Genomic DNA, 21,636 nt, shown 5'->3' with positions numbered 1-21,636 from the left:
TGCCCTCTGGTTTCCTCCTTCCTTCCACCCGTTTTGTGGAGTCTTGCTTTGGGGATGTCAGGTGCCACCCCTTGGGAAGGAGTATGAGACCATTATCTGTCTGTCACGGTCTGTCTGCACCTCCTTGCATTTTTCTTCTCGTGCTGCTGCGTACACCTGTTCCCAATCCTAATCACTGCAGGTGTTTCTCACCGTCTCATTACTATCAGTATTTAATCTATGCATTTTCACTCCTTTGGTATCCAAGGATTATCATACCGTTCTCACAATGTCCATAGTCTGGTTCGCATTTTGGATCGAGGGGACAGAAGGTTTGAGAGAGGAACGAAGGAAGCTTTTTATGTAAAAGAGAGAAACCATCTTTAAACAGAGGTCTCAGATGTCAGCTACAATGCAGCTTTAGGACTGATAGTCAAGTTTCACACCTTTCAGGAATTCCAACCATGTGACCAGTGGCCCCTACGTGGGTGGGACTAACAAAGACCCCAACAATCCTGTTAAGAGTGAGAGGTCAATCTGCATGTGTCAATCTGCATAATGCAAGCTTACTGACCACAGCTTTATAACTTGAATCCCACACTCCTTGTTCCTTTGAACTGAGAAAGCTCCTCAGATGAGAAGCAAAATGTCTTGAGTTACAAATAAAGTCTCATTTTGTTTTTACATTTTTTGAGAGTTATCTGAGAGACACAGTAGAACCACTGCTCCTCCACATCAAGAGGAGTCGGCTGAGATGGCTCATCTGGTAAGTATGCTTTGTGGGTGCCTCCCACGGGAGGTGCTTTGGGTATGTCTGACAAGGAGGAGACCCCGGGGAAGACCCAGGACACACTGGAGAGTATGTCTCTCGGTTGGCCTGGGAACATATTGGAGTCCTCCCAGAAGAGCTGGAAGAAATAGCTGTGGAAAGATGTCTGGGCCTTCCTGCTCAAGCTGCTGCCTGAGACCCGACCCCAGAACAAGAGGAAGATGATGAATGGATGGATATGCAACTCTTTTCTGTAAAATATCTGCTGCCATAAAATGAATAATTCTGGAGAATAAACAAATCAACATGAATCTGTGTTAAACCTTCTGGGGAAAAAAAAAAATCACAATCACTTGGCATAAATTACATTTTAATTCAGATTTCATTAAACATACATCATTCATCACAATAATCACCATCAATAGATTGTAAAAACATCTAAACGCTTTGATAAATGTGTTGAAAGTTTTGGTGATCCTGTGACCTCCATATCCAACAAAAAAACCTACAAAATAATGAATCCAAGTCAAGCATGATGAGAAGATGGACACCCAGTGGAAAATAATGATGAGCTTTGATTGTAGAATATATGTTCTCCTAAACACACGATATAATCCCTAATCTGTTTTTAATCTGAACACTTTTTATTTTATTCTGATGGAGAAAATTACTGAGAACAGAAAATCCAGCTCCAAAACCAAAAAACCAAACCCTAAATGGTCCTACAGACCCGTGGACACGGTGCTGAAGCGGAACATGAACACAGAAAACACAAACGTTAGAAGTCTAAATGAAGGAAACGATGAGGGCAAAAAAGAAAAGCAACTTTACAGTTTCAACCGTAAACAAAGCAGAAATGATCCATCGTCAGCTTCGCCCAGATCCAACTGAATGAATCCGGCTCCAGTTTAGGTTCTGACAGAAGAAGCTGCGTCGCCATGACGGAAATGGCTCAATGGCAGCAAAGAACTGAGCTGAACGGATCATCAACTCTAAAATGCAGCTAAAGAACAAGCTCTAAAAACAGACGACATCATTTGCCGAAACCTTCACATCACTGAAACGAAGCGGCTCAGGTTTGATGGTGGTTCTGCAAAGTCCACAAGTAAAATAGCAGATGTAATATATCGCTTATCGTGCCTATGGGCATGTACGTCACAAACGATAAAGATTCATAAAATATGTGAACCTATAAAAATCCTCCAGAATAAGCAGCTCATGTTTAAAATATTCGTATCTAAAAGAACCAAATATGAGATATGAACATCCAGCATTCGCGCCACTCTGTGATATTTCCCTCATTCTCTCTTCTTCTGTTGGCGTTTTCACGTGAGCGAGGTCCTCGAGTCCAACAGCAGCAACAATATGTAAACAACACACTGGGGGCGGGGCTTTAGCAGAGGTGGGCGGGGCTTGGCTGAGGGGCTTCATGGCTGTATGGAAGGCAGGGTTTGGTCCGTCGACTGCTGCAGGCTGGAGGAGTGGAAGATCGTGGACTCAGCTGGAAGAGAATCACATCAGAACAGTCAGTCTCACACCGGATCAGAACCAATAGACAAAACACTCAACGTGGATCGTAAAGAGACCCAAGATCGTAATGTTAAAGCTGCTGCCAGGGTCTCATTAGGGTCCCCATGGTAACCATACCATTGTGTCTCACTCCCTATCAACACTCTTAGGACAGGTAAACAGAAAACAGACTAGGAAGTAAGCCTCAAACAGTTACTGTGCTTTCAGCAGTTATTCGGCTGTGAACAGCAGCCGAGGGGGCAATCCCTCTGAACTATTAAGTTTGTTAAAATAAAACAAGTCACTGGTTGGTTGTACATTTCATTCAGCAGATTACCAGCAGAACAACACCAGTCTCTTTTCAAGGTGACATTGTTTGAAAGCAGATGCTTATATCAAGCTACAAGAGTTAACATGCTAGCAGGTGAAATCTACAGCCTGCTAATAACGAAGCAGCCTGTCGGACTCTTAATCTTTACAAAAGCAAAGCAGCAGAAAACTCATTCTGCTCAACTGGCACATTTTCTTAGGACTTGGTGCTGTAGTTTAGTTTTCCACTTGTGGCTCTGATGAGATGATCTGAAAATGTCAGGTCACAGCTGAAAACACAGATTTATGTGAAAATGTGCTTGAAGTGTCTCTAAACAAGCTGCTCGTGGTGCTCGTAGGATGCTTGACAGAATCTGAGCCGCTTGGCTTGTTGTTGTTGCTCTCTAAAATAGTCATTTCAATTCGACCTTTATTTATACATCCTGATGCATGCTCAAAAATCCAGGTAGAAACATCTAAAAAAAAAAAGTTAAATCTGGTCCTTTGGACATTTAAAGAAAAAAAAAAATTGTAGAAACGTTTCGTCTCTCATCCAAGAGACTTCCTCAGACTGAGGTGCTGTATTCAGCTCAGTCTCTTAAATAGAACCTTCTCAGAGTGGATCAACCAGTTTGCTGCTGACAACCAAAACCAGCTGATCACATGCTCAAGAAGGACCATCAGCCTAACAATGGATCATTAGCACACTGATGGATGTTTACTATTCACAGAGGGCTGAGTGATACTAGCAATCACAGCATTGTAAGAGGGGGACAGTTGAACACGGAGGCCTCCACCCCTGTTTAATGATGGACGGTTTCTTTTCACAAAGATGGCCTCCTTTACTCCTCTCTCAAACCATCGTCCTCTCTATCCAGGATGTGAACATCTTCATCCCTGAAAGAGTGACCACTGGCCTGGAGATGAGTGTAGACCGCAGAGTCCTGGCCTGATGATGTTGATCTTCTGTGCTGGGCCATCCTTTTGGCCAGTGGCTGTTTAGTTTCCCCGATGTAAAACTGATCACCCTCCTGACACTGAACAGCATACACAACATTACTCTGTTTGTGCCGGGGACTGGATCTTTGGGATGAACCAGTCTTTGCCGTAATGTATTTTGGGGTTTAAAAGCCACTGGGACGTTATGTTTAGAAAATAAAAGTCTCAGTTTCTCTGATACTCCCTCAACATCAGTGATGGGAATAACGGAGTACAAATAAACGGCGTTACAAACGGCGTTATTTTTTTCATTAACGGGTACTCTAAGTCGTTACTATGTCTATCGTTACAACGCCGTTACCGTTACAACCACTAAATGGGGTACGTTATTTTGTCGTAAGCTGTTTGTTTACTTTTTTTCCTTGGTGAGGGTAGGAGGGAGGGGTGAAACAATCATATAAAGGATGATGATGATTGGCTAAGGTAGAGTAACAGGTAAAGAGAGGTAAGCCAATCAGAGGTTTTGTTGTTCAGTTCACTCGCAAACCACACGCTGCAGCTCCAAATCTGAAAAGTTAGCAGAAGTCCTGCAGCAATGGCGAGTCCGGAGGGAAAGCTGGCGTTTTCAAAGTGGAAATACAGACACTACTTTACTCTCCTTGAGGTAAAAGGCAAGAACGTGAGTGTGAAGTGTACATTATGTCCTGGAGCGAAGTGTTTGTCTACGTCCGTCGTAAGCAACTCTAATCTGATGAAGCATCTCACAACTGCACATGGTTCAACAAAACTCGTGGCTAAAAACACTGCTGTTGACAGTACTGATGATGATAGCAGACCAGGTGTGGCTAACGTGAGCTCTGCTAACGAAGAAGAATGCGGAGCTACGCCGTCCAAGCAGTTAAAGGTGGATTTTTTTGCTCCAGCTTCACAGAAACTTGTGACGCAGAATGAACTAAACCGATTGATAGGCAGGTATGTTGTTGAAAACATGCTCCCATTATCAACAGTTGACTCAGACTCATTCAGAACCCTTATTGGCAAAATACCGGGGAGAGCAGGCGTCGGTCCTCCATGCAGAAAGACATTTTCTAAATACATAGATGCTGAGTACGCTAAAATGAATGCCGAGCTGAAGACTGGATTTGAAGAATTAGAATATGTCTCTACTACTGCAGACATTTGGACTGCACATAATAAAAGTTATCTTGGCGTAACTGCCCACTGGATACATCCACAAAGCATGGAACGAAGAAAAGCAGCCCTGGCATGCAGACGATTTAAAGGTCGTCATACACATGACAGTATTGCAACTGAGCTTGACAACATTCACTCATTCTATGGCATAACCCACAAAATAACATCAACTGTCACGGATAATGGCTCTAATTTTGTCAAAGCCTTCAAGAAGTACCAGCCTGTGGAGGATGATGAGTCTGATGATGATGAAGATGAGGTGACATTTGTGAACATTAATGATGTCTTGCAAAACAGTGTTGGTGATGATGATAATGATGATGTAATTACTTTGCCACCACATCAGAGATGTGCATCACACACTTTAAACCTTGTTTCATGTACTGATGTTGACAAGTGGATACTGTCAAGAACAGAAACAAAAGCAATATACAGGAGTGCTACAACCAAATGCACAGCTTTATGGAACAAGGCTAGCCGTTCAACTGTGGCTGCAGAGACTGTTGATGATGTAATCGCAAGGAAGCTGCTAGTCCCTTGCAGTACAAGATGGAACTCGTTTTATAATGCCCTTGCTCGCATCTGTGAGATCCCTATAGTTGCACTGAACACCATCTCTTCCGAGTTTGTTTTGAAAGCCATCACAGAACGGGAGCATCAGTTCCTCAAGGAATACTGTATGGTAATGAAGCCACTAACAGTAGCCTTAGACATACTTCAGGGAGAAGACAACTGTTTCCATGGCACACTCCTACCCACACTGGAGACATTGATGTTGAAGACCCTGGACCTGAAGAGTGGTCTGCAAATCCTCGTTGACTTTCCAGAGGCAATTGTTACAGTAAGAACTAATATATATTTTTAAACACAATGAAAAGATACAATGTAAAATTAAATATATTTGTAAACTTACAATGTGTAATGCTGTGTGTGTGTGTGTATGGATAGTCAGTATAATATTTACTTTGTATATCATTGCAGGCTATCAAAACAAGATTTGCAGAGGTGCTGGAAAGTGAGAATGCCGTCTTGGCTGCTGTGACTCTGCCCAAGTTTAAACTACGTTGGCTGCGGATGCAGGACAGGAAGGACAAGGCCAAGGCAAGTCTGCTAGCAGAGTGCCGGAAAAGTGCTCAAAATGAAGACCAGCGAACAGGTACTACCATCACACCAGCATGCACTGAGTCAGCCATGGAGGATGAGTTCTTCTCCTTTGAGGATGAGGATGACACCTCTGCTACTGCTGAAAGCCAAGTTGCTGATTATTTCAAATCAGGAGCACAAGGGATGGACAGTCTTAATGGATTTCCACTTGTAAAGAAAATTTCACTCAAATACAATGCAGCCACTCCATCTAGTGCCCCTGTGGAAAGACTGTTTAGCTTAGGGAAGCTTGTCTTCACTCCAAAGAGGAACAGACTTTCTGACCAGAAGTTTGAAAGGCTTCTACTTCTAAGATACAATCACTGGTTTAAGGGGTAAGATGGTCAGCAGATGACTGGGTTGACTGAGTGGATAAATGAATCCATCTATGCATGGATAGTTTAGTAGCTAATGTTGGGTTTGTTCAGGTAATTCAGATTTTCAGTACTGTTTTAAAAGTACTTCGTATTGTTAAAATGGTTATTTTGTTTTTAAGAAAATACTTGAAGAACCAGTTGTGTGAGGGTTTGATTTTATTTTACACTACAGAGTTAAAACACTTATTTTAACTGTTTACTTTTATTTCTAAGAAAACACTTGAACAGTACAGTGTGTACATAAAGCTAAAAACACAATTGTTATGTTATTTAGTTAAACTGTATTTTTGTAATGAAGAAAAAACTTGAAGTATAGTATGTCAACCAGTCATGTTCTGTTGAGGTGCAGTAAGTATTAAAAGTTTTGTGTTAAGTACTTGTCTTTGCAATTCTACTTTAAATTCGTAGATATATCTCAACTTAAACCAAACAATCAAACAATAGTTACTTTAGTTACTTTCCCTGGTAACTAATTACTTTTATAGGGGAGTAATTCAGTTACTAACTCAGTTACTTTTTGGGAGAAGTAACTAGTAACTATAATTAATTACTTTTTAAAAGTAACATTCCCAACACTGCTCAACATACAGAATGACCACTGGTCTGGGTCTGGGTTCCTCCTTTTCACCTGATGGTTGACTGGAGTCCTGTTTGGGTTTCTTCTCTGCTTTCAGGAAGGCCCAGTTAGGATATCCACATTGCTCTAGAGCCTGTTTTGTGTAGGATTTCTCCTTCTGCCTGGCTCCTGAGCTAGTGGGGACGCTGTCTGCTCTGTGATACAGAGTCCTGATGACTCCTAACTTGTGCTCCAAAGGGTGAGCCACTGACCAAAAGGATGGCCCAGCACAGAAGATCAACATCATCAGGCCAGGATTCTGTGGTCTACACTCATCTCCAGGCCAGTGGTCACTCTTTCAGGGATGAAGATGTGCCCATCCTGGATAGAGAGGAACGATGGTTTGAGAGAGGAGTAAAGGAGGCCATCTTTGTGAAAAGAAATCGTCCATCATTAAACAGGGGTGGAGGCCTCCGGGTTCAACTGTCCCCCTCTTACAATGCTGTGATTGCTAGTATCACTCAGCCCTCTGTGAATAGTAAACAGCCATCAGGGTGCTAATGATCCATCGTTAGGCTGATGGTCCTTCTTGGCATAGGTGTCGCAACCATTATATGTGAAGGGGACAAGTCCCCCCCCCCACACACACATTAATAAACGTTCATTTGGACCCCCCCACTTTTACTATAAAACGTTAGTTCAGGCGGCGTAGTTTCTCTTTGTGAACAAATCCAGTCCACTTGATTAATAGGAGAATATTCATGCCACTAAAACTCCACTCAAGGTTTTCCTGGTTACCTCCAACTCTCCACCGTCCCTTCCTGCCTCGGCAGAAAACGCGCACATGTGAAGGAGGTGGAGGTACCTGTGTTACTCGCTCGCCAGTTTAGCAGCTTAATGTGGGCAGTGGTTGACCAGTGGGTTGATCATAAACATATATTCATGTTAGGAGGATGTTTGAGAGGAGCTACGTCTGTAGCATCTTATCTCAGCAGTAACTGACTCTGTCAGACGCTGCAGGTGTAAGAGACGAGGTGTGTTCAGGTGCATTAAAGTTGAAATGTATTTAAACCCCACACCTTATTGTTCTCAAGCTTCATGAGAAACATCATTTAGATGAGGAGTGTTGAACACAAGTAAAAAAGTCCAGTGGTGATGTTTTTTATTTCTCTATAAAGACGAATACTGCCGACGTGACGCTCCGTATTAAAGTGTATTAAAGTTAAAATGTCTTTAAAATCCACAGATGAATTTAAACAAACTTGGTGAGAAACATGTTTTAAATGTTTAGAATTAAAGGAAATCTAAGTGAAATGTTGCTTTTTTGTTCACTAATGAACACCTTTTTTTACGTGCGCACACACGTGCACGTGCGCGCACATACCTACACACATCATTGTGTCCCCCCCACATTACGGATGCTTCTGACGCCCTTGCTGGTCATGTGAGCAGCTGGTTTTGGTTGTCAGCAGCAAAACTGGTTGATCCACTCTGAGAAGGTGCTATTTAAGAGACTGAGCTGAATACAGCACCTCAAACTGAGGAAGTCTTTCAGATCAAAGACTACACATTTCTACAATTTTTAATTTATATGTATTCTTTTGAATGTCCAGAGGACCAGATTTAACTTTTTTTTAACTTTATTTATTGTTGTTAGTCTCATTGAGCCTCAACAACTCATTTACAAGAGACCTGTTTTTAATCAATTTAATCAAATGTTTCCAGATGTTGAACAACCAGTTAAAATACACCAAAATGCAGGAAATGACATCTCTTTTATTCCAAATTTTCTGGGGGAGGACCCAGCAGACCCCCCCCCCCCCCCCACACACACACACACCTGCTATTTGTCTTACAGCATCAATCGGTTTACAAATTAAGCCCTGGCTAAACGGTATAAAATACTGATAAAGATCCTGACCTGTAAGTGACCTGTCTGCTCGTCTGTATGTTTTTACAGTTTTTGTGATGACGAATTAAATAAAAATCTGAACTTGGACTCAGCAGAGGGACAGAAAGCAGTAGGAAGTGTGCACAGACTGCCTTCAACTAAGTGTCATATTTGTTGTGATCCAACCAGATTCTAATGGGTCATGTAGGTTGTAGAGGTTGGTCATCGGGTGTGAAGGAGGTCTTTTCCTAAATAAAATAAAACGACCATTCTTTACTACAAAAACCTGAATTAGTTCAGACTCAAAGGGTCGTACTTGGTGGGGACGGTGGGGGACCCGGAGCGGTGGAAGTGGATATTCTGCCACTTGCTGTCGCGGCGGTGCCATATACGGGTCTCCTCTGACTGCATGGTGCGGGGCATGCCATTGCCATCGATGTACTGAGTGAGGCGGATGTAGGCGATGCAGGCGGCCTCGTCTCCAATCAGGTGGACGTGGGGGTTGAGCAGGATGGTGTGGATGGACTGCTTCCCTTTGGACAGAGCTGTGTGGGACAAAATACAACTTAGAACTTGATTTTTAGAGAAACATTAAAGACCAGTCCTGGTGTTAGCTCTGGAACTTGTGGAAAATCCTTAAGAACTGTGGGTATTCTAGCACTAAAGTCTTCACGTGCCCTCTGCTGGATACATTGTGCAATTACAGCTGGTTCCAACATTTTAGGGGTGAAAATTACAAGTGAAAAATTGCAAAATTACAAGTATTTGCGCACAAAGATAATTATTACCGATACGATATGTCACCAAACATCTATATCGGCCTAAATTATTGTTCTACCTCCTCAGAACCAACATTGTTGAGATAGAAATGCTGTATAGACGTGTTTAACCCTCGTTTTGCCCTTTAACTTTATATCCTTTATGTCCACTACTGTTCCTTAGGAGGAAATAATAAATTGACCACCTGGTTTAAAATACTGGGGTTTCTCCCATTTTTTATAGAATAAACTAGTCAATCATTTAGAGCTATCTCAGCCTGATATTAAAATATCAATATAGATGTATTTTTTTTATTTAATTTTAACTTTTTTAGGGCCTTAAACTAAATTAAAACAAAACTCTATCGTACAGATTTTTTGTTTAAATATACAAAATATTTTAGGTCAGTTTCTGAAAAATAAATAAGAATAATAAGATAAAAGTAATTTTCACTCAGTATGCCATAAATGTTTTTTGTGGAAAAAAATTTCCAGTCTGGAGTTTTATGTAAACCCTCCAGCCCACCTGATCCTTCAGATCCTGTAGCCAGAAGCCTCGTTAAACCGCCTCCTGTCTGTCTGTGGTTGGACAATGGACGGTTATTTTGAACAGTTTTTTTTCTTTCATTTTATTTTTATTAACCATGTTTTTTTGCTTTCACTAACCCGGATATGCCAGCGAGCTGCATGAGTCCAGTGCACGTCCTGTTTTGGGTGACGCTAACGAAAATCAGCCGTTGTAAACCATGCAACGTCTGATGCTGCAGCCTGCATGCGAACCAACTTCTTCATATTTAATGTTTACTTGCGCACATTATAAGAGAGTTTTTGCTCTTTACATCCAAACAAACAATTCTGTCCACGATTAAGAGACTCTGCAGCAACGACTGGCTGAGAGAAGGTTCTGCTTCTGGGCTGAGTTGAACTTTGGCTGAAGTAATTTCTTATTATTGATTTTTCCACAAAAGACAATACAAAGGTTTAGTCAGTCAATCAGTCATGAAATTACCCTCACTGTAGTCAAACATTCACTGTGTGGAGCAGAAGGAGCTTTACCGTTCTCAAAGTAGAAACGATGGAAGTCTGTGCCCTCCACCAAGTTGCCCAAAGCCTCCGGCTCAAAGGAAGTGAGGCCAGGATCACATATCTTCCTGAAATAGACCCAGCATGTTAAAGCCTTGCAAAGATCCTGTGGTAACTGCGGTCCAAGTCTTCCATCATTACATACTGGTTGAACTTACGTGTAGGCCTCAAAGTCTCCGTTGTTGATGGCTTCAATCAGCTGTTCTGTCACTTTAATGATTTCCTGCTTTCGAGCTGAAAAAACAAGAGTGTTATGTTTGAACTCATAGGCGTGATGAGAAGCACCTATTCTGGTAAAATGTACGTGAGGACAGCACTGAATCGACATCACAACACAGGGAAGTTGAAGGACTGGATTACGCATCAGTTTCAGAACCACACATCAAACAGTGGAGGCCAAAGACAAAAGGCTGGCTGGTGGTTTGGTTCAGCACAACATCAACATTACCTTTAATACTAAGGAGGTAAGCTAGAAAACAATGGGTGCAAAGAGTGAGAGCTGTTGTGAGCATGCAGTTAGTTTGGAGATAACATGGTGAAGTAAAAGTTTATATATTCATAGGCCACTATACACACAATAAAACTTTCAGTTTGTTTCCCTTCATCAGCTTTAGGTCCAGTGTTGTTCCCTGCTAACTGAGCACTGGCTGACTGCTGACTGAAAACAAGGCCCTGAACCGACATCAACAACAAAATCTGATCACCATGAGGTAAACCATGCTGCTTCTTCAACCTCTTCAGTGTTGGGGCCCAAAGGCAGCAGGCTTTCAATCAACAGATGGGTTTATAGGGAGGCAGGAGGAGGGAGCTGCAGCACAGACTGATGGAGGTCACAAACTCTCCAACATTGGCCATTTCTGCAGAAAACTCAACACTGCCCATCTACTGGATCCAGGGTGAACTTTGCTTTGCAAATACAGACACAATAAACTGCCTGGCCAAAAAAAAGTTGCCACCTGGATTGAACTAAGCAAATAGGTACGAGCCTCCTGTTGGATAATTACTGCATGGGTGATTATCTTTCAGCTGGCAACAAGTTATTTAACCCCAACTGGTGCAATGAGTTACTTCTCATTTCTTAAACAACCATGTCAAAGACACATCGCGTGGTTGTGGAAAAGATGTCAGTCTGTTTGAGAAGGGTCAAATCATTGGCATCAAGCAGAGAAAACATCTGAGGAGGATGCAGAAACTACTAAAATTAGGTTAAGAACTGTCCAACTCATTCCAATATTTTTTCAGTCAGGTCATCTGGACAGTTTCTTTTTTTGTGCTGCAACGTTTCACCTTCGATCTGGAAGGCTTCATCAGTCAAGGAAACGCACAACAAAACCAGGCTTTGACACGACTGTCAACAAGGAAGAGGAGGCATAACAAAGAGACCATCTTATCACAAGCAAAACTGGTTTGTTCCACTTTGGAGTAAGCTGTTGGGGGAAGAATCAGTTTTGTTGTGTTTCCTTGACTGATGAAGCCTTCCGGATCAAAGATCAAACGTTTCAGCACAAACAAAAAAAGAAACTGTCCAGATGACCTGACTGAAAAATGTTGGATTGTATACCTGGATAATTGAGCATGGACTTTGTTGTCCAACACTTATTAAAAACTGGAAGGATAGTGGGGACCCATCGTCTTGGAGGAAGAAATGTGGCCGGAAAAAAATACCGAATGATCGTGATCGGCGGTGATGTATCACTTAAACGTTTGGTGAAATCAAATGGAAGAAAAACAACAGTAGCACTCAGGGTTATCTTTAATAGTGAAAGTAAGAACATTTTCACACACACACACACACAATGTGAAGGAACTCAAGGGACTGGGACTGAACAGCTGTGTAGCCTCAAGAAAACCACTAATCTGTGAGACGAACTGGAAAAAAAAGGCTTCAGTTTGCTAGGGAGCATAAAGATTGGACTCTGGAGCAATGGTTGAAAGTCATGTGGTCTGATGAGTCCAGATTTCCCCTGTTCCAGAGTGATGGGCGCATCACGGTAAGAAGAGAGGCAGGTGAAGTGATGCACCCATCATGACTAGTGCCTAGTCATCAATGCAAGATCTTGGTGAAAAATTAATGTAACAATGGATGGAAATAGATCTTGTGACATTGCAGAAGCTTATCGAAACAATGCCACAGTGAATGCATGTTGTGATCAAAGATAAAGGCGGTCCCACCAAATATTAGTGTGCAACCTTTTTTTATTTTTTGGGCGGCAACTTTTTTTTGGCCAGGCAGTGTACATTCAGTTAACACTTGGTTTTTTGAAACAGTTTGGGGAAACAGCCCTGAAACTTTTCTCCACCCACTCCATCCTGCCTGAACTCTTTTTTTTTTTTAACCTCTTCACCACATTTCCCACTGTTCTACACAGCCTGTGTATAACAGCGCAGGCTGTGTAGAACAGGGCAGGCTGTGTAGAACAGTGGGAAATGTGGTAAAGAGATAAAAAAAAAAAAAATTGAGTTCAGGCAGGATGGAGTGGGTGGAGAAAAGTTTCAGGAGTGATTTGTAACAAAAGGGTGTCAAGGAATGGGTCAAAGGAAAAGTTTACAAGGCAGTGGTGAGACCAGCTATGTTGTATAATCTGGAGACAGTAGCATTGACAAAAAGGCAGAAGAATTGGACGTGGCAGAAATGAAGATGTTGAGGTTCTCCTTAGGAGTGACAAGGACGGATAAGATTAGGAATGATATCATCAGAGGACAAGTTGAACAAAAGAGGAGATATAGAGATGTAGTTAGAGAGGACATGGAGGTAGTTGGAGTGATAGAAAATACAGATGACAGCTTGAGATGGAGAAGGATGACTCGCTGTGGTGACTCCTGAAGAGGAAACAGCCGAAAGAAAAAGATAGGAAAGATGGCTAGTCAACCAAAATATAAAAGCAACAGCAGCAGCAAGCCAACCAGAGAAACAAAATATAGCAAAGCATTTTGTTAATAGCAAAAACTTATGTCTTAATTACGTAGCGCAAAGCTAGCAGACACGCTAGCTAAGATGCTGCAGACGTAGTGCTCTGCTTCTCTAACGCACACCCCCACTTGCTGGCAATTGCCGGTACTCACGTAGCACTAAGGTAGCACTACGTAAGTGCAATAGCTTAGCATTTATGAGCTAGCACCAGCTGTGTTGAGAGCTAGCTAGCGTGATTTACATGCTTTAGCTTAACGCTATGAAAGTCCAATCAATGGGAAATTATGCCATCTACCACGTCTCTGACTCCCCATTACCCAATAAAAAAAATCTTTGGATCTAGATGATTCACATGAATGACATATTTTTGATTGAAATCAGTGAATTTCGCTGAAAAGCGACAAGTTTGCAGGTATGACAGGGGTTCATGCAACAATAAAAACTTTAGATTGTGATATGAATTCTGACCCATTTGTGTGTGTGTGTGTGTGTGGTGGGGGGGGGGGGGGGGGTGTTAAATTCCCCTTGCTAACAGAAAGGTTTATATGCAGGTCCTACCTCTCACATCCTCATCCTCAATGGTGGTGTTCGCACTTTCACTGGACTCCTGTGAAAGGACAAATCAGGTACATATGAATAATAATGAAAGAATACAAGTCTACAGGGGACAGACAAGGACAGACAGAAGTCCAGAGCGCTACATATTCACTACTTTCACACTCATTCTGTTTTTACCCATCACCTTCAGACAGATGGTGCAAAACATCGGGAAAACAGTTGGATGTTCCATCAACTGACGTTTCCAGAAAATAAGAGGCAAATATCCTCCAGCAGTGAGGATTGCAACACTTATATCTGGATGCCTTTAGCCACAAATTATTTTTAATTTGTGCTTCTTTTCATTCTGTTACAAAAGTTGCATGAAAAGTTGAACTAATGTTTGTGACGTCAAGAGGCAGAAGCACATAAATGTGGTTGTACAATGAGTTAAGCAAACAGCTGCACATCCTCACGTTGAAGCCTACACAAGTCTTAATGAGCACAGGAACATGGTATGCTACACTATGTGCTACAACACTGTTGTGTAGCATAGTGACAGAAAGCATACCAAGCATGCATGTGTTCGAGCATCGTTGTTTGATGGATTATACATCAACAGAGGTCCATAGGTCTGAACAAGCAAAGCATCCACATAATGCAGATGCATTTGGGCAGTTCTTAAGAGGATTTGACTTAGAACAGTTTCTGTATCCATGTTATTGCATGGTCTTTAGATTCCTTTCACACTGGATAACAACCTCATAATGACAAATCATCCAGAACGTGGATGGTCTGCAGGACCTTGATCAGGTCTCTAGAAGTCTATTAGTCTCAGCACTCTCCGCATTTTACTAAAGAAGAGGTACGTTGATGACCCCTGAGGGGTTTGAATGGTGAATGTTTGTAGTTTTGGAGATGAGTGTTGTTCTGGACTGGAATTGAACAGAGATTGTAAGTAAATCTTAAAGTTGTTGGAACAAGATATTCAAGTGGGTAGGAGTTATACTGTGGAGAAGAACAGAGAGAGTTATCTTTTCTCTCCTGTCTGAGGTGGTGCAGAGTGACCGATCCTGGAGAGTGGAGGGAGACATTTTATCTACCACCAGGCGCAGTGGAGAAGCCAGGGGGTGGACAATTTTGGCCTTGACCACCAGAGTATAATCTATGGCCACCCCAAATATGAGGAAACTATACCTTTAAGCAATATAAAAAGTAGAAAGCATAGTTTCCTCATAATCAGTAAAGTCAATACAGTGTCACTATAAAGGCAGTGGACCCAGGACGTGGAACCTGTGTGCATCAGCTTGGTCACTGAGAGTTTGAAGCAGAGACCACAAAAGGTGTTCCCATGGCCATAGAAACAACTAGCACAGATCATTCAGGTGGCTGTAGCATTGCACTCATATGGCAAGATGCAGCATATACTGTAGCTGCATCCTGGTGCAGTCTGAAAGGTTGTGCCAGTGTGTGCACGTGTGTGATGAGAGCACAGGAACTTAAAACGGCAGGAAAATCCTTTGTCATACACTATGAGCATATCATCACGGTTCTCCAAATGTGAAATGATCCAGTCACTTTGTCTCATGGAGAGGTTAGTTGGGTCATGATTTTGTGTGAAAGGGATCTTGTATTGTTCCAAATGCATGCACATTTTAATGTTGCACAAATGTTAAACAAATTATTAAATAATTATACTTTAATATAATTCTAAACTTTGGCTTGTTGGGTAACAATGTCTTCAGACAAAGACATTTATAAAAGTTGCATTAAGTCAAAAATTAATAAGTAACTTTTTAAACACATGAACGAAGTGAAATGGAAGAGCTGCATGCAAAAGTTAACAGAGTCTGTAGTGCTTTGTTCTCTCACACAATGTCACATTTTAACAACCACCAATGGAACGCAAACATGATCAGAAGCAACATTAAAGCTCTACACTAAACGGTGCACATCAGCAGTCGACTACAGCTTCAGAGAAGGGACTGATCAGCTGGATACCTTGTTTCCATCAGCTGGGTTGTGGATAACAGTGGTTTGAGGCTCCTGAGTTGAAAGGACCAACAGTAGAAGAGCAGGTTTGTGTCAAAATAAAGTGTGTTAGGAGAAAAGTCAAATTAAAAACAACCAAAGAGTTAAAGAGTTGAGGATGATAAAATGGCTGTTTAGCAAAGTCTTGCTTTTCCCCAAACATCAAACAATGACAGTAAACTGCAGTATTGTTACAGACAGATGGGATGGGATGACGGTGAAACTAGTCAAACTTTTCAGATCCTGTAAAGTTCTTTACTACACGTTATACAATTTTAATGAGCTCGATACTGACAGCTACTGATTTCTTACACAGATATGCATTAGCAAGATCATTTCTCGACAATCAGCTAAAAAACACGCCTTGAAATGCTGAACTACACACAACCTTAAACATATTGGTACATAAAATACTAATAGAAGTGCAGCCTTTAGGTAAATGTCTCATTCATGTTGCATTTCTGAGTGTCATGGGACAAAGTGAGTCACCAGCTGGAGCTCTGAATAAAATGCATTTAAGACTGGATTCACTGAAATACAGCTTGTGTTCAACACCGTTTCTCCTACCATTATACAAGCAGGGTGCCCCGCCCTGTCAACAGAACTGGAGCCCCCCCAGACAACTTCAGGCATTGACGCAGTTCTAAGCTAGCAGCGCACATTATACAGATGCGTTAGCTGAAAAGCTACAGAGGTAGCCCTCTGTTTCCCTCACAGTGAGCCATCTACCCCCCCCCCCCCCCACTTGAAAACTGTCAATACAAACGGTGCACCACACAGCCGTGTCTCCATCTCCGCCCCCCACCCCCACTCAACAAAAATAATGGAAGATACGAGCACCCTGCCAAGGCAAGTGAACTAGGGGAAACACTGCCTTCTCAAATGAATGTTGTTAGCCTAGCTTAGCATAAAAAGAAAGAGGTGGACCACCAGGTTAAACCGGTCCACAAAACTGCATACAACAGTTCATTTGCAGACAGCAGCAGAATGTCTTCCAGGACTTCTCTTTAGTTCGTAGCGTTCATTCAACCCTTTCCTTACAACCCTGCAGGGTCAGCAGCTGAAAAGCGCTTCACTGTGCCCTTCCACATGGCGTTTGGCAAACTCTAGTCAAAGTTGTATGACTTTCCTTCAACATAGGCTCAGTTTGTGTCGCTCTCCCATAAAGTCCAGAGTGATGAAGAACTTGGGCAGCAGCTGACGTATACTCTGTGTCTAACCATCTCACCTGCTGAAGTTTGTAACTTATTCTGAGTGGTCTCAGGTGTCTTGGTGGTCTCGCCCAATTTTTTATTTTATTTTTGGTTGCACCGTTTGTAAGAACAGCCTGCTCTTGGTAGATTTACACATGCCCCCCTTTTTCCTTCCACTTCTCAAAACTCCTTTAGGGCCTAGAAACTCATTTCATATCCATCGCTTGACTTGTACTTTTCAGTCGCATTAAAACAGAAGTGAATATTTATACAATCACTGAATTTACATGACATTTTCAATTATTCACCTTTAATGCGTAGAAATTAGATTCCACTTGGCGAACAAAATTATTTTTTTTTGTCAAAAAGACCGATTTATATTGGCCATGACTGATTTTAGTAGCAATAAAATTGTAAAACACCCAAGGGGGTGAATATTTTTATAGGCTCTCTATATAAATGACAGAGTTCCAATGTTTCCTTGGAAAATACGGCACAAACCTGTCATTTTGGAACTCCACTTGTATTCCAAATATTCCTCTTGATGTCTTGTCAGATAAGTGAATAACACCACTATGATGTAAAAGGAAAGTTTGTGATAAAGTTAAGGCTACTCTTTTTATCCTGCAGCTTCATGGTGCAATTATGATGCTCCCATGTCCATCGTAGCACATGGGTCAACATGGGCTTGGTTACAGCCTCATACAACTAATGCTCTGTGATGCTCTGACATTTCACTGAAATCAGCATTAACACTCAGTGCAACGCATGTAGCAGCAACCCTTCTACTGGAACATACTTTCTGTATGTACATTAAAGAGGCTTTGCTGCTTAGAACTCCATCGTGATTCATCAATCTTTCTTCTTTAACCCTTTTTGGAAAGTCCTAACCACTGCTGACCAGGTGGCTCAGCTGTCCAACAGTATAAATGTTGCCTTTGGTGACAGCTCGCTTGTTTATTTGTTCACAGCACAACGATTTTTGAGATAAAATGTATTGCCTAGTTCAGCCCACCAGCTGCAAGATGCTATTATTTGAATATATTTTTTCCACATCAATTGTCAGTAGTCATAATTTGACTGATAGATGTGGTCTACACCAGTAACTTAACATGGGAAGGGCTGGTTTGCTTATTTAATGACTATGCTGATAAAAACAAACAAACAACTTCCCAATGGAAATTAAGCAGATGGGTCCAGAAATAGGAATTCTCAAGAGGGTAGAAGAAAACGACTCCATAAAATTCATACAGATGATTCTTTGAAAAGGCGATAATTGAAGAGTATTTTTAATGGCGAACCACCTGAAGACCAACACAAACCATCCCAAACAAACCTGAACTACGCATAGGCTGAAAAAACAGACTTAAAGCTACCGTTTATTAGTCACATCGCTTTAATAATGGCACCAGTGCCATTACATTTAGCATCAACAACAATGGAGAATGCAGTCCACATACAATGCAGCAATGCAATACGTTAAAGCAAAATGATGGGTGGATAACCCACAAGCAGTAAAACAGGTAATGAACAGAAAATAAATTATCAACAAAGTAGAAGAGGCTAAAACCCCTGTTTGTTTTCAGCAATGATGTCACTGATATGAACAGATGTATGAATAGAGAGAGCCATGCAGTACACAAAGGCAGGCAGACAGTGTACCAGAGAAGGTGTGGGGACAGGCTCTTTGGGGCTGGTGACCACATTAGCCTTGTTGTTGATCTGGAGGAACAGTGGACAGAGAGACACAGACTGAACAGTGCAGAAGAGACAAGCTTGAATGTCCAATTGATTCCGGTTCAAGCAGCTGCTGTGAAGGGAATGTGGACTATTGTGTTTGAGTTGCTGTTACCACAGGAAGATGACCAACATTTAGAAACCATGTTAAGTTCAGTCCAGTTCAAATAAACCTTTAATGAAACCTCAGTTCATCGAAAGGTTTAAACAATAAAAAAAAGTAAAAAACTGGATCCAGAAACCCACAAAGCCACAGTACAAAAACAAAACAAACAAAAACAGTTTGTCAAGAGTTTTCCTTTTTAAAGTTAAATGTTTCCAAGACAAATGAGATGGTCATTGATTTCAGAACAGACTCTTCAGCTGACACTCCTGTTGTCATTAACGGTGAAGCTGCTGAGGTGGTGACTCGTTAGAAATATATGGAAACTGTTCTTATGACAAGCTGACCTTTGACCCCCATGTGAACTCACTTTGAAAGAACGCCCACCAGAGAATATATTTTTATCTGAAGCTCTGTGGTTTGAATGTTGATTCTACTTTTATGAGAATGTTTTATTCATGTTTTATTGAGTCTCATTTAACTTTCACCTTCTTCTGTTGGTTTGGACTTTTGACATGAATAAACGGGAACAAACTCTCGCAGATTGTCAGGATGTGCAGCAAAACTGCTGGTATAGACCTACAGAACCTCACCAACCTACAGAACCTCACCAACCTACAGAACCTCACCGACCTACAGAACCTCACCGACCTACACAAGGTGAGGTCAGTGAACAAGGCCAGGCTGATTCTGGCACATCCTGATCATCACTCCATGGTGAGTTCAGGTTGTTTCCATCTGGATGCAGGTATCTGCTGCCCAGATGTAGAACAAACAGACTGAAAAACTCACTCATCCCTGTAGAGATCAGGCGTCTCAATGAACACTGATGATTTCATGTATTGTTGTTTTAATGTCTCAGTGTCTAATCTGGATGTTTTGTGTGCAAATTGACTGAAACAAATTGCCCCTCGGGAATAATAATGATTCTTGAACTTGAACTTTGTAGAACAATGGCTGTCAGTAAAAATAAAGACATCAGTGTAGAAAAGCCAAGGAGAAAAGTTCTGCATGGGAGAAAGTATCGATGCTGAATGCGTTACTCCAGTGAATGAACATTTATAGAATACAGGTGAGAAATCAAAAAGTTAGTTTTAAATTAAATGTTATCCCTCAAGTACAAAATAGAGAAGAACTCTGTGAAAGAGTTAACATTTTATTCAGCAAAGATAAAATCTTTTTTTTCCAACATTTACAGTACATAAACTATTAATAAATTCAGTGTTTTCCCATAAGTAGTGAGTTAAATCTCCAATAAAACACTGTATTTACACTGTCCTTCAATTATTCAGCTTACTAAATGATCAGTTCACACAATTTCTACTTCTCTGTTCCACACAACTATCTCATTCATAGTGGAGAAACAGATTTTTACAATACCATGTGTACAAGAGCACCCAATTTAGTAAATATATTAAAGCTTGACATTGAAATGTACTCCAAGCATTCCTGTACACTCTTATCCTTCAACAGAACATGGCTGGCTATGCAACAGGACTGGGTTCCATCAATCTCCACAACACAACTCGACTGGATTTTACAGTAAATACTTAATAAGTAGAATTAAACATTTAATTGTCATACATGTTTTCAGCACTCAAATGTAGCAACTCTTTAGGAATAAACTGTTTGCCAATGTCCCCCATCACTGAGGGATATGAATAGTGAATATTTGTAGTCCTGGACTGGAAATGAAAAAGGACTCAGTCAGAGGATTTTTGATCAAGGTTTATGGATGTTTTAACTACTATGGCTGAGAATGTTAAATGCCCATGAACCATGTGTTTGAGTTAGAGAGTTATTTTCTCTCTCAGAGAGGGCTGATTTGATCCTGCATGTACAGCTGGGTGGTCGAGGACATCAAGTGCCCATCTGTGTCGAGAGCTGATAAGCGAATAAAAACAATTCCCGCACACTGCCAGGTGCAGAGACTCCATGCATGTAGAACTTCTGAACATCTGTGTAACCTGAGGTGAAAATCTGCCCTTTAAAGTAAAAGTTAATCTTCTCGTATCCTTGAGTGTGGCTTCTTTGAGTAAGTAAGATGAATAGAGGATATTTTTATCCATCAGATTGCAAGTAAACAATGTTTTTTGGTGTAAGATATTCAAGTGGGGAGAAGTTTCATCACCTAGAACAGAGGGAGTTTTTTTTTTTTTTTTTTTTTGTGGCTCAACTTTTCTGAGGCAGATCACAGATCCTGGTGAGTGGAAGGAGACATTTTATCCAAGACCAGGAGCCAATGGTCAGAATGGTGAAGCCAGTGGGTGGACAGTGTTGGCCTTGGCCACCAGAGGACAAAAATGACAACCAAATAACTAAATTATCTGAAAAAACTAGCATTGCATTTTCAAAAACATTATTAAATTGGGAACTTTCTAAGGCAGACATTTCAGAGCACAAAGCTGAACTCCTGTCACCACTGGAGGCAACCAAATTATTTTCATTGAATAAAACTGAGTTTATTAAAACACACAGGATTAGCACTGATTGGAAAGAGAAAAGTTACGCTCAACATCTTGAACAGAGAAATGCCTCATTGAGAAGCAGTGGGTGTAAACATCACCCAGTACACACACACACACACACACACACACACACACACACACACACACAC

At 41.3% G+C, this 21,636-nt stretch overlaps 1 protein-coding gene across 1 annotated transcript in view; it reads right to left on the bottom strand.

Moving 5' to 3' along the window:
• Positions 1–2,069: 2,069 nt before the first annotated feature.
• The window catches only part of camk2d1 (calcium/calmodulin-dependent protein kinase (CaM kinase) II delta 1), a gene marked incomplete in the record, with an annotated part of 165,811 nt that continues 146,244 nt past the window's right edge, over positions 2,070–21,636 (bottom strand). Inside the window, 7 exon segments of the mRNA XM_037674786.1 lie at positions 2,070–2,249; positions 8,983–9,211; positions 10,481–10,575; positions 10,666–10,741; positions 13,977–14,025; positions 15,957–16,001; positions 18,842–18,901. Of these exon segments, the coding sequence (XP_037530714.1) occupies positions 2,246–2,249; positions 8,983–9,211; positions 10,481–10,575; positions 10,666–10,741; positions 13,977–14,025; positions 15,957–16,001; positions 18,842–18,901 (558 nt within the window).

Source organism: Nematolebias whitei, chromosome 1, assembly GCF_014905685.2.
Source record: "Nematolebias whitei isolate Nwh7 chromosome 1, NemWhi1, whole genome shotgun sequence".
Lineage (NCBI taxonomy): Eukaryota > Metazoa > Chordata > Actinopteri > Cyprinodontiformes > Rivulidae > Nematolebias > Nematolebias whitei.
This window is presented reverse-complemented; position numbering and strand designations above follow the sequence as displayed.